At 40.8% G+C, this 13,244-nt stretch overlaps 1 protein-coding gene across 21 annotated transcripts in view; it reads right to left on the reverse strand.

The window, feature by feature from the left end:
* The window catches only part of TRPM3 (transient receptor potential cation channel subfamily M member 3), an 846,268-nt gene that overhangs the window by 81,840 nt on the left and 751,184 nt on the right, over positions 1-13,244 (reverse strand). For all 21 annotated transcript variants that reach the window (XR_012072024.1, XR_012072026.1, XR_012072025.1 and 18 more), the window contains one exon: positions 8,092-8,266. Coding sequence is in view for 4 of the 21 variants with exons in the window: in XM_031677181.2 (XP_031533041.1) it covers positions 8,092-8,266 (175 nt within the window). In the remaining 17 variants the exon portion in view is untranslated. The remainder of the gene's footprint in view (positions 1-8,091; positions 8,267-13,244) is intronic.

Here is a 13,244-nt window from a genome sequence, read left to right on the forward strand (position 1 = left end):
GCCACATTGCAAAGGCTCACTAGTCACATGTGACCAGAAGCTATGGTATTGGACAGTACAGATCTAGATCAGTTCCATCATCACAGAAGAATCTATTGGACAGGGCTATTCTATAAGAATTTGGCAGACCTACCACCGTTCTGAGAGTTCAAGAAATCCCTGTAGCAATACTGTGAGATGATTTATTATGACACAGATTATGATTCTTTCATAGAGATTACGTCTATCATGTCTGGTGCCAATAAGTTTATTTTTATTTGGGGCATCCTGTTTTTATTTACAGGATGGTTAAATCAGTGTGGCAGGATAGCATTTTGAAATACTCATTTTTCCTGCTTGTCTTTCCAGCAGGTATTGCTCTATCAGGGAAGGAGGAGTTGCAAGGCAGAACCCAGAAACAGCCTTTGAGTTTCTGGCTGCTTGTGTGGCCCAAATGTACAAGCTCTCAGGACTTCCAAGCATTTGTAGAAGGGGCAATAGAAAGCAGAATTTGGGGAACAGATGAAAGTGTGTTGGCAGGAACTAGACTGGAGGGGAGAGGAGAGAAATCTGCGTCTGTGCACACGCGTGAGGGTGTTTAAGAGTGAACGCCAGCTTCCATGTGCTCTGTAGGCTCAGACTGCATGGTTTTCCTGGCAGTTCTTTTAGGGGTAGCAGGGCCCCAGAGGGAGAAAGTGTCTGGGATTTGACAATGTGGGGAGACCCTCCATAAGTCAACTAGACTTGTAGGATCACATTGATGGGGATAATGGACACATTAGCAGCAAAATGTGCAGACAGATGACTCAAAACTATAGCCTGCTCCCATCCCTAACATTAATCCACCTCAGGGAACGTAAAGAGGGGGTGAGCCTGAGGTCGTGATTTCCCCCCAGCACGGGCAGGGGTGGGGTGTTTAAAATAGATATAAGTGGAATTAAAATAAAAAATAAAGTTGATTTTCTGGTAGGACTTGTGGTCTGGGAGCCATACCCACTTCTCAGGCACTGAAGCAATCTGTCCCCAGTAGAGTCTGGGAAACTTGAGCAATGACTACTCTGTCTGTCTGTGAGACCTAGAGACTGTGAGCCTCACCTGGCCTTCTATGCTACTAGGGCTCCAGTCTCCAGCTGCCTCGAAACTCTGGAAAAGTTATTTCCACAATTCTTTTCTTACCTATTATCCTCTATTTCTGCAATGACAACTCCTCTGGTGAACTATGCTGCCTTATGCTATTGTCCTCACATGATGTTGGGCTTTCTGCCCACTTAATTTTCCCATAATTTCTCCCTTTCTGCCCTTTCCCCAGAGCCTTCTAGAATACCCTCAACACTGAACACAAACTTCTCTGCTTTCTTACACTTATAAGCACAATGTCCCATCTTCTTGCTTTAGCTAAAACCCATTTTGCAGGAAGACACCTCCTTCCTATAACCTTCTGGGGTAGAAACTGTCATTCTTGTTCATCCACCACTGTGGTTCCCGTAAGTAACATCTACATTCTTCTTGATACTCCGCATCTTTTCAACCACTGCTTTTCACTCTTGTGCAAAAAGTCCTTTCTCCTTTGAGTTTCAGGTCACCCTGATCAAAGTCTTCCTGTCCGCTCCCTCTCTTGTCATTAGTATGGACACTTCAGTATCTGTACTGACAAACAGAGAAGAACCTAGCTTCATGATGCTTGACCTCAGTTCCAGCATCTCCCAGAACCCATTCTTACAGCCATCCCTGGACTTATTACCCTAAATTGTTCCACCTCATTTCTGAATGCCAATTTACCATTCTCTGACCACAACATCTCATCATCACTACTCTCAGGATCCTTGGTTCTCAATGCACTTGGTGCTCAGGCTAGAATTCTAGGCCCTTGATTATTCTTTCCCGTCTGAGGTTGTAATCAACATTATACCTTTATTTTCTTCACCTTTCATCTTAGAATTCATATTGCATAATTTTAAGAATCCTTGCAAGCATCTTCCAAATCCCTAGTCCCCTTTCTTTCTGCCATAATGGCATAGCAAAGCTTCAGGCTTGAATTAACCCAACTATTTGTTTTTCCTGATCTGGGCTGCTGAGTCTCAGCTGAGAAAACCGACAACCTAACTATGCAAAGAGGTGGCCTTAAGCAATTCTTTGATATGTACAGAGTCAGTGACTTTCCTGAGGGGTGATTACAAAACGTTACTCCTTTTTTCAAAGACTCAATTCGTTGACACCTGCCACACACATATAACACTCCTCTCCTTTTCCCCTAGTAAATGCTTTGCCTTGCTGCTCATTTACTCTTAAGTCACTGTAATTGATTTTTGCACTCCCCACTGAAATGAAAATTCTCTGGAGAAAGTCATCAGTGACTTCCTAAAGGCCTAATTAAATGGACTCTTTTAAATATTCACCTAATTGGAGTTTCTCTTACATTTGATACTATTGACGCCTCCATTCTCAGTGTTCTGCTCTGGCCTTCTTCTCTCTCTCTACTTGTGCTCCCTGGAGAGCTCATCCACTCCCATGACTTTGACTGATGTTTATATTCCTGATCCCCAAATCTGTATTTCCAGTCCAGCTCTTTCTACTTAGATCCAGAGTGCTATATATAAAAGAGTCTTTTTCATAATTTTTCTGGAATTCCCACGGAAACTTCAAATTCCAACTGAGTAAGTCCCCTTCCCCCCATAGTTCCTCCTACCAGGGTCTCTATCACACTAAATGACAGCACCTTTTAGACTGAGCCAGAAACCTTGGAACTTCAACTCCTCCATGTTAAAGCCTCATCCACTTCCTGCACTACCACCTTCTGCACCATCTGACATCGGTCTAGTCCTTCTTATTTACCTTCCTAGAGTCTCATGCTGCCTATCTTCTCCATCCCAATTGCTACTGCTTTAGCTAAGGTCCTCTCACCTCCCATCTCTAACCCTTTTACGGACCACTTACATTCTGCTTAATAGCTCCAACTACCAGATCACAGTACTACCCTGAGCACGCAGTTTGACTCCTCTAAGATCTGTCCTCCTGTGTCTCTCTTCAGACCTGTCTGTCCTGCTTCCTGCCTCCTGACTCTCACTCTCATCACCCTGCAGTCAGCCATATTAAACTACCTGCCGTGCCTGGAACTTTCCATGCTAAGTCTCAGTTTGGAATGCAATTCTCTTCCTTCACATCTCCCTGTTCCCATCTGCCTAGCAAATAGCTACTTATATTTCAGGGCCCAGCTCAACTTTACCATTCTTCATCTTCTGTGTCCCCCTACTCTCACCCCAGGAAGAACTGACTACTTTATTTCTGGGGCTCCATCTCCACGTATACCTATATGTAGATATAGATATATTGCCCATGTCAGTTTGTCTCTCCTGGACTGTAAACTCCTTGAAGACAATGTCTCTGTCATGTGCATTTCTGTACCTTAATGTCCAACTCATAGTAGAAATGAAATAAATATTTGATGAATGAAGAATGAACTAATTAAAAATGGAGCCTAACCTGTGAGCAAAGGCTAAAACAAGTACGATGACAGTGGAACAAATGTTGGTCACAATAGTGTACTGAATCATCACAAAGGCTTGTAGATGGGTACCTCTGCTATTTGTAAGACTGGTAAGTCTCAGTCTGTACCAGTGAACAAGGCGGGTGGGTATTCTCTAGAGTGTAATCTGACTTTCAGGGACAGAAAATTGGGGTGGGGCCTCACACTGACTTGCTTCCTTAGCAATCTGTGAAAACAAAGCCCAGCAGAACAATTCCCCCCTTTCCCAAAAGTTGGCACTGGCTCAAGTTTTTCTTTTCCAAAATACTTTCTTTGGTCAGGCAGCACTCCCCGCTCTATAGCTGTTAGGCATTAGTGTGCTCTGAATTCATTAGAGAAGGTTGGTCCTGAATACTAAACAGATGTAGAGCCCTGAGTTTCCAGAACGGGAGTCGAAGGATTGAAATGCGCAACAGCCATCTTCTCTGTTCTTACTGTTCTAAGCTTCACCATAGCAGGCGTATTTTAGAGACTGGCCTTAAACTATCCTAATTTCTACACCTGAAGTGAGCAACAAATCATTTGAGACAGAAAAGTTATATAGAAGAGTGTTTCAGTTTTACACACACATGCATGCACCTTGTTTCCTGACAAAAACAACACTTTAAATCCAATCAAAATCAAAGAGACAAGATGCGTACAAAAGAAAAGACTTTTTTTTTAAATAGCAAAACTTTAGTACTAAGTAAATGAGCAAAAATAAACCAGACAACGATAACAAAAACCACTTACTCCAGATAACCTATTAATTTCAGATGGAAGGGCTCCAGGCAACAAGAGAAAAAAAAAATGTGACCCATGCATTAAGTAGACTGGATAACTAATTTAAGATGAGTAGAAATGGCCAAATAAGTTGTCGTGCTAGAAAGTAAGTTTTGGACATCCTGCTTTCATGTCACTAAACAAACTTGTGAAAATGCTCAGAGAGACAGAAAGAAGGACTGAATTTAGATGCTGATTTAATGCATTCAAGAGCATGACTTATCTTTCCCCTGCCCTGGTACAGCCTGGGGAATCTGTGTATATGGCAGGCAACACAAGGATGCCCATAAATAAAGGGAAGTCTCATTCATCCAGAGACTCAAAGAAGCCAGAGACACCCCATTTTTTTCTGCCAACAAAGGCGTACTTCCAACCTTTGGTGTACCTCACACACCAAAATATAAAACCAGATTTTTCAGCTAGAGAGAATCCATCTAATTTTAGCTTTGCCCAGGCCTTGGCATGAATATGCTGGAAATTTATTCTGCTGCTCCTCTTTCCTTAGGTGGCCTTTTCCCCCGGCTCCAGTGGGATCCTGACCAGCTCTCAGAAGCCACACAACATGGTTCACCTTAATGAGATGCCCAAAAAGATGTGATCATTTGGTAGCAATGCTTTAAGCAACCCAGAGCCCAAGTCCCCTCATGGTAGCCCACAGATTGGGTCTTAGAGAGCTAGTATATAAACATAAAAACCTGAGATGATTTTGGGTTATTTGAAAAAAACAAAAGGCAGAAACCCACCAGTCAGACAACAACAGCAAGTTCAATTTCCATCAGTTAATCAGAGTGTTAATCAAAATGTCTAGACAGAGTAGATCATCACTGTCCCTTCCTGAATTTCATTACCTGCTGTTTCCAAACACGTTGTTGAACTCACTTCTGACACCAAAGCAAATGTTTTAGCCTCTAAAGATAATTGAGATCGAGGCTCGACTATTGTTTGCGTTAATCCAACCTGGTTTAGAGATGAAGTACCTAAGTCACTTTGTGACTTTACATTCTTTTTTCTTTTTTCCCTCTTGCTTTTAGTGTTTAAGCACATTTGGAAAGTAACCATAGAAGTCTCATTCTAGCTTTTTTGGCCTTATTGATAGTCTTGGGTTTAGGATAAACTATAAGAGAAAAGTGGAATGTATATGAAAAATATGTAGTTGGGTAACTTCGCCTCCCAGAAGTGAGGGCATTAAAGCTGTCCTCCCTTCTGAGGTGTGAGATGTTAATAACCCACCCCATGGGCTCCATTATATAGCCATGTATACGTTCATCCAAATTAAGAAAGATTATTTCTGCAGACATGAAAGGGGTTCAGCAATTTTGCAATTTAAAACAAAGAGTGAGATACGGAGCACGTGCATTACGTTAGAAATGAGCCGCTCTGAGGTGTGTGAGAATGAGCAGCACTGGGAGAGGCCCACAAAGGGCACACCCACGGGATGGGGCTGGTAGACCCCGGGCAGGGCTGTGGGTCCAGGTGGATATGAGATCCAATCAGCCTGAACACATGCTTCACAAACCAACCTGGACACGGCACAGAAAAGAGGCAAGACACCGTAGGGCAGCATAAATGATTTGTACCTTTCTCAAATAGCTTGGTACTTGGGTCTCCCGGGCAGTTCTGAGTGATTGGTTGGGGGAGAGGGGGTGTCACCCAGTTCCTCTTGGGCTCACCTGATACCATGACATGAAAATAGAGTCATTTAAAGGACAGGGATGTTCAATGACTTTGGTCACATGTAATGACAGATTTGGGGGCAGCCTTCTAGACCCATTTGAGAAAGGACAAATACTCTTTAGCACTCGAGACAGAAAACTGGCTGATTTAGCTTAGAACAGTGGCTACCATTGCAGCCAATTTCAGAACGTCAAAAAGGAAGGTAAGTGTTTGGGGGAAGGTCGTCATGAAGGTTGCATCCATTCAAGGCTGGGTTGGTTCGTATTGGGATATGGGGTAGAAATTTATCCTTACACATGTAGAACACCACAAATCTAATTAACAATGTCAAAAATCTATTTTCATACTTCACTCACACAAAACATCACTCTTTCATCTCCGGGGATTTTTCAAGTTCTAAACTACAATCAGCCCTTCTTTCAAAATAACAATAATAGATCCTCTTATTCAGCCAGATGGTGGTGTCTGTTGCACTAGGCTGGGTTCATAGTACAACATCAATAAATGGCCACTTGTAGAGGGACAGACAGGATGCCATTCATAAACACACCTACACCTCTCTCCTTCTCCCATCCTAAAATATCCCATTGTCAAGACACCATGGGGGCTTAATCTCATTTGGGGGAAGAAAGGAAAACTAGAAAAGGTAAAACAATATAAACGGAAAAGCAATTTCTTCGGGAAAAATAGTACATTTAATCTCTGAAGAGAATGATCACAGGTGGGCTTTTTCAAGTGTTGTTTTGCCCTTAGGGACCATTTGAAAGAAGGAATTCAACAGTTTTTCCCAGTCCTTGAAAACCTGTCTTGGTGAAAGCTGCACACTGTCAACCAGAGATATTACAACTGGGAGATGGAGTTAGAATTCTTGTTGAGTGAGTTGGCTGAGTCTTATGAAATGAGTATTTGTTCCAATTACATGTTCCAAAAAATAGATAACTCATTTTGAGAAGGAAAGAGTATTGGCTCAAAACCCATCAGGGAAGGGAAAAAGACATGCCAGTGTGTTCCATGGCCAGTGTGCACACGATCTTCACAGGCCTGGGGGACTCACACTACCTGGGACTGGCAGGGGTTGGGGTGGATGCTGACTAGTCTTTGCTCCTGCTCTTAATAAGCTATACTACCTGGTTATATAACCCTAATCCATCTCCACAGTCCAGGGCTCAGATGACTGGCCTGTCAGCAAAAAGTGTTAGAAAAATGTTAATTCAACAATGTTGGAAGGATGTTATTTCTAGAGCTAAACTCCTCAGGGAAAATGAGAAATCGTTGCTCCTGGGATTCAACTCCTCCACACTGACAGACATTTCTTTCCTGATGTTTTCTTCCCAAATAATTTCCCAATGCCTGGGGTGCCCTGACATTTGGTCCAAATAAAATGCTGGAACAGACTCCTAGGATACAACTATCTTCAAACTCTACACAAGAGGGGTGTTTATTATAGAGAATCAGCATCCATTAGGGCATGAAACATCGGGGGCCTGCTGGCACTCGCTCCTCACATTGAATCACTTCATGATATAGACACTATTTCTTTTCTGGCTTTACAGCAACTCAGTTTATAACCTAAGGCATTTTCCATACTTCCAGGCAACAAACACTAGCTTCTTTTGCGTCTCAATAGCACATAATCTAAGACAGTGGGAAAAAGAGCTGGAGAATAGTTTCCAGTACAAGGAAAACACCATGCAGATGTTTGCCTTCACTCCTGAATTCTAATGGCAAAACTGAGAATTGTTTATTTGTTCTGAAGTCAAACCCAAGGAATTTATTTGTTAAAGGCTGGGGGCTGGGGTAGGGGTGGGAAGTAGTGACATAACATATTCCTGATATTGAAATATTCAACACATGGACCTAGGATTTTGAACCCCCAAAGAATTTAGATCTTTTTAAATGGTTGATTTCTTGATCAAATTTGGCATACCAGATGTCACAGAAAGGACATACCTGAATAAACACCTGAGGACTATTTTGCTAAAACTGTACATTCACCTTTTGTAATTGGTTTTTCTCCTCCAAGATAGCAAGCTAGGAATCAGTCCTCTATCTTGAGCCATTTATTGAGAACAAACAAATGAAATTGGAAAAGACATGACCCAATTGAAGTTAAATACCTGACTTTGGTGTATGAGAATCATAAACTTGCTTACGGTCTATCTGGTCCGCAAACACCTCCCCATAAATCATCCAATAGGGCATGTAGAAGATGTTCTTGGCCAATTTCCATGATGGCTCCTCATTGGGAAAGAGAATGGCTTGCCTGGCGACCCCAAAACTCATCAGCACCACCAGCATAATGATCACAAAGTACATCATGTCTATCATCTGGAAGGGTGGGGAAGCAGAGGAAGAAACAAAAGAAAACCAGAATGACTGAGTGTTTCTATGACGTTGACATTGATGGAAACCTCTGAAGGAGGTTCACTTTCAAGACCACTAATAAGGGATGTTGAGATTATGAGCTGTGTTCAGGTAAGAGAACACTTGGTCTGTTGAAGGCAGTGTCTGCAGAATCTTTATCAGTAACTCAAAAATCATGCACATGCATAATGGAACCCCTTCGTTTCCAATTGTTTTCTGTGGGACCAAGTCAAGACGAGGCATGGGAGTCATATAACACAGAAGCTCGAGTCTCTGTATGAATGCAGTACTAACTTTTTCTCTGCTCCTGCGAAAAGCAAAAGCCCTCCTTGGGTCTCTTTCTTCTTAACAAAATTGGAATTGGGATATTTGAACTATTTCAAGAACTATGCAATGCTGTAAATTCCCTTAATTGTGAAAGGTTAATGGAGAGCAGAAAAGCACAAGGAAATAATCATTTGTAAACAAAGCTAGGACAACCCAAATATCCATCTTATACCATCTTATTCTTGCCTCATTGTATGGTATTCTACCACAAACCAGGCTCTCAGAGAACCACTCTTTCTGCACTTTCTTGGGCAGTACATCCTATGAGTTGTGGGGGATGTTTGTGTAGGCATTTGAATCAGGTAGCCTAATGAACCATTCCTGTGATTACTGTTGAAATGCTGGATTTTCATCCTGACATGTTTACAAAATTCTCTCGACTCCATGCAAGTACAATGTTATTTCCTGTTCCTCTTTATTATTTATTTCTTTTTTGCTTGTTTCCATGATACATGTTTTCTGGGATCTGTTTCTCATATGCCAAATTACTTTCCTTTTATCACTGAAAATAGATGAGGATGTAATAACTATTAGTTCCCTGGCCAGAAACCATTGCCTCCTTCTTTTAGACATAGTTCCCACCCATTCTGGCCACAAAGGTAGGTGTCTTTTCCAGGCTGGGTTAGTCATGGTACCTTACCCTCTAGCAACAGTGACAGGAGGTAGGCATGTGATAAGGCAGGCCAATTAGAATCTTTACTTTGTTTTTTTCTCAACTGAAGATGAGAGAGAGAAGCTCCCTTTCTTTCTCTGTAATGATGTGAATCCAGAGTATCTGATACTGAGTATCCTACTAGTGAAACTGATCAGAGTGAACAAAGCAGATAGTCCAGAGAGAAGAGAGCATGTCATGATGGTAGTTGAGGGCTTGGCTACAGTAGCTTTTAAGTTCAGTTTCATCATGCCCTGCTGTAAATCAACATACCCAACCTGGATTTAAGCTAGCTGGGGACTGGTTTCTATCCCTTGCATCAAATCATCTAATACAAAAGATCACCTTCTCTTGGACATCAAATTTCCTGAAGGAATGTCCATCCACAAAGAAAGACCCATCATAATTTTATCAATGGTAATGAAGGCTTTAAATTAGTTCTAAAATTTTATTTTGCAAGAATATATTCCATGGTGCCTGTTATTGGGATTAAAATATTACAGCCTTCCTGCTTGCCTTTAGGGCACTGGGGGCTTAATATATTTTAGGTCAATTAATCAACTTTAGAGGCAACTTCAAAAGCTCTCTCTCAAGTATTATCTGCCTTTGAAACAGAATAAAAATCTTTCAAAATTTGATATTCATATTTGTTCACTGTCCTTAAAGGTATATGCTAGTTAATTAGTTATTCTTTTCACAATTTAGTGGCCTCAGAACTCTCTTAAAAGTAAGCAAGCCAGATGTGTGGAAACAGTTTTATAGGAAACATGGGTCAGTTTCTCATCCTCTCTCTCTTGTAAAATTCTTTCATCATCTATTTACAAAAAGTTCTATTAATGAAAAAAGCACGAATGGATTCTTCATGTTACATTTGTTTAGACTGATTAAAAGGTGGGTGGGGGGAAGAAGGCGTGTACTCATGAGATTTAGGAACTGGTTTGACCCAAGAAAACCCAGCCAGTAAATACAGCAGCTGCGCTCATCTAATTTCTCAGGACTGTTTTTCCTTCAGCTTGAATGTAACGTCTACTCAAAGGGTCAAAACAATCGAAGAGAAGAAACATTGTTCCCAAACACTCAATTTCATCTATTTCAAAGAAGTCTTAGCTTCCATACAAATACTGAAATATGTTGGAGTGAAGTGCAGAAACAGGACATTATGAGTGAGAACTTCAAGAACTTCTGTTTTTGAAGCTAAACTATCCAATTGGTTTGATATTAAGAGAGCTGATTCTGTCTCATTCTTAGAAATATCCTTCGGTTCTATTCTATAGAGGAGAGTACATACTGTAGTGATTAAGCATGTGTTCTCAGATGTCAGAATACCTAAGTTTTCATCTTGGCTCTGCTAGTAAAAACTGGTAGGTGATCTTGGGCACATTGTTTGGTCTTTTTTAAATTTGTAAACTGGAGATAGTAATAACAGAAATAATGCATACTATTTTTGTAAGGATTAAATGAGATAATGTGTGAAACACAATGTGGGTAGTTATCAGGAAATGTTAATGTGTTATTATTAGAATTGGAAAGAGGTAGGGCTGCGGAGTCAGACAGCAGTTTGAATTCCTCCTTTGTTCCTGGCCCAGTTTCAGTTTCTTCAGTTGTTAAATGAAGACTCTAAAACCGATCTCATGGGTTTGTAATGATGATGGACAAGTCTGACATGGCATTTGGCATATAGTAAATGATGGCTATTACTGTTGTTTTTATTCTACATAAGTGAGCTTTAGTACAAGGCTGAGAGAAGCACTGAGAAGTGGAATGTGAAGGAAAGGGGTTGGAATTTCATTAAGTGATCCTGGATCTGAAGACCAACTTGAATCATACTTGATCAGTATCATGTCCAGGTATGTTAGCAGCCTACAGTCCCTAGGTCACAGGGCAGAGTGAGTTACTTGGCTATTTAGGACTACACAGGGGCTCTCTGATGCTGTGGGGCTTTCAGTATAAGCACATCTGGGCATATTTTGTTAAGCTTCTGGCCTGGCAGTCCATCTGGCTCACTGATAATTTCTGTAGGCATATTTCACCTACCTTCTAGATCACTGACTCAGTCACTGAATTATCTTAAAAGCCACATGAAAGAGAACAAAGCCCCCCAATATACTCATTTTCTACTTATTCTTGACTGATAAATGAAGTCATTCATAAGTTTGAAAGTAGAAAAAATACAGTACATCTCTCTTGCTCACTCTATAGTAAGGTTTCACTCTCATCAAAACTGGGGATAATTATGGCATTATTAAAAAGATAGACATGAATTTTAAAATAATCTTCCTGCATTAGTGTGATTTTAGTTATTTCCAGTAGTTAAAGGCAACTCAGTCTTTTAAGACTAATATATCTGGCTTGTTTGGGTCTTTCCACATTTTATTTATTAAAATAAGGTAAGAATCAATCAGAAAAACAACCAGATTATGTAACTGCCTATTGTAGTGGTTCTCAACAGAGGGCAAGTTGCTCCACAGGGGACATATAGCAATGTCTGGAGACGTTTTTGTTGTGTGTGTGTGTGTGTACATCCACGCACGAGTTACTGGCACCCAGCAGGTAGAGGCCTATGATGTTGCTAAGTACCCTATGATGCACAGGACAGCCCTTCCCACCAAAGAATTATCTAGTCCATAACAGCAACAGTGTCAAGGTTGAGGAAACTTGGCCTAATTTTGCAGCTGTTATAGTTCTTTACTTTCATTGGGTCCATTTGAGAATATTGGAAAATCTCATAGAAGCTTGTCCTCTCTATCCAGGGAATTCATACATCCATACATTTATATATATAAATTGTGTGGAGAGCCCACAGATCCTCACTCCTAAATCTCTTTCAGAGACTCTAAGTTGAGACTGTCTGCTTTTGCATGTAGAAAATTCCACCACGATTTCAAATTCACTACTAAAGTACAAAGAAGATGATTTAAGAGGTAGTGTGATAGAGTAAAATACACATTTTTTTTCCTAGTAAAAAAAAATCCCCAAATGAACTGGGATTCAGTTTTGGGTAAGTAACTCAAGCTTACTGAATTCAAGTTTTTCTCCTCTAGAACGGGCTTTGTGACATTTGCCCTTAACAGTGCTGGTGTTATAAATACCAAGCTTTTGTACAAAAGGGTTAGGAATAGAGCAGAATAAGTATGCTCACCGATTTTCCCTTTTTTCATTGTACTTTAACAAACATAGCATGAACATGGTAACATGTGAGCTAGACGCTATTGGACATTTAATGTGTTATTTCTAATTATCACAATAACCTTCAATATGCATTTATTACTATTTGGAAATGGTAAATTGCATCTCAGAGAGGTTAAATAAATTATTCAAGATCTCTCCTTTTAGATTCAAACTCCCTCTCTGTATGAGTTTGTCAGTGCTTTTGTAGGAAGTCTTGGCTGTTTAAGAGTCATTTTAGTAGCAGTACATACCTTCACACACAACAGCAATCATAAACATTGATTTGGTGACTGAAAGGTAAGCAGCAATGAGGTAAACAGAAAAACTTGGGTGAGAGTGAAAGGACATCTGTTGACCAATTGTTCGACTGTTTCAACAGTTCATACAATGGAAGTGGAGTAGAGGATATCAGCAATGAGGTTTTTCAGTAAGAGGTGTTTGCCACAGTAAAATGGATATACTTGGCTTTTCCACATATGCCCTGAAAAGGTTAGGTAAGGAACTCACTTAGAAAAGTAGGGTAACTGATAGAAAGCACCCAGCTTCTGGGCTTCAGGCTCTGATTTTTCCTCTGGGGAGTTTGAAGAGGGAGCTGATTTACTTGTGTATGCCCAGGATCACACTGAGGCTGTCCTACCAGGCTCAGTCTTTAAGGAGAAAGTCTGGACACTAGTGGACAGTCAAGGAATATTGGAACAAATCCACAGCCATGTGTGGGGAAGCCTATCAGTTTGGCATTTGGGATTCTTTTTTTCTGGAGAATAAGGTAAGTAGGGGTATGATTCTGGAACTCAG

The sequence above is a fragment of the Vicugna pacos genome, chromosome 4 (genome assembly GCF_048564905.1).
Source record: "Vicugna pacos chromosome 4, VicPac4, whole genome shotgun sequence".
In the NCBI taxonomy this organism is placed as follows: domain Eukaryota; kingdom Metazoa; phylum Chordata; class Mammalia; order Artiodactyla; family Camelidae; genus Vicugna; species Vicugna pacos.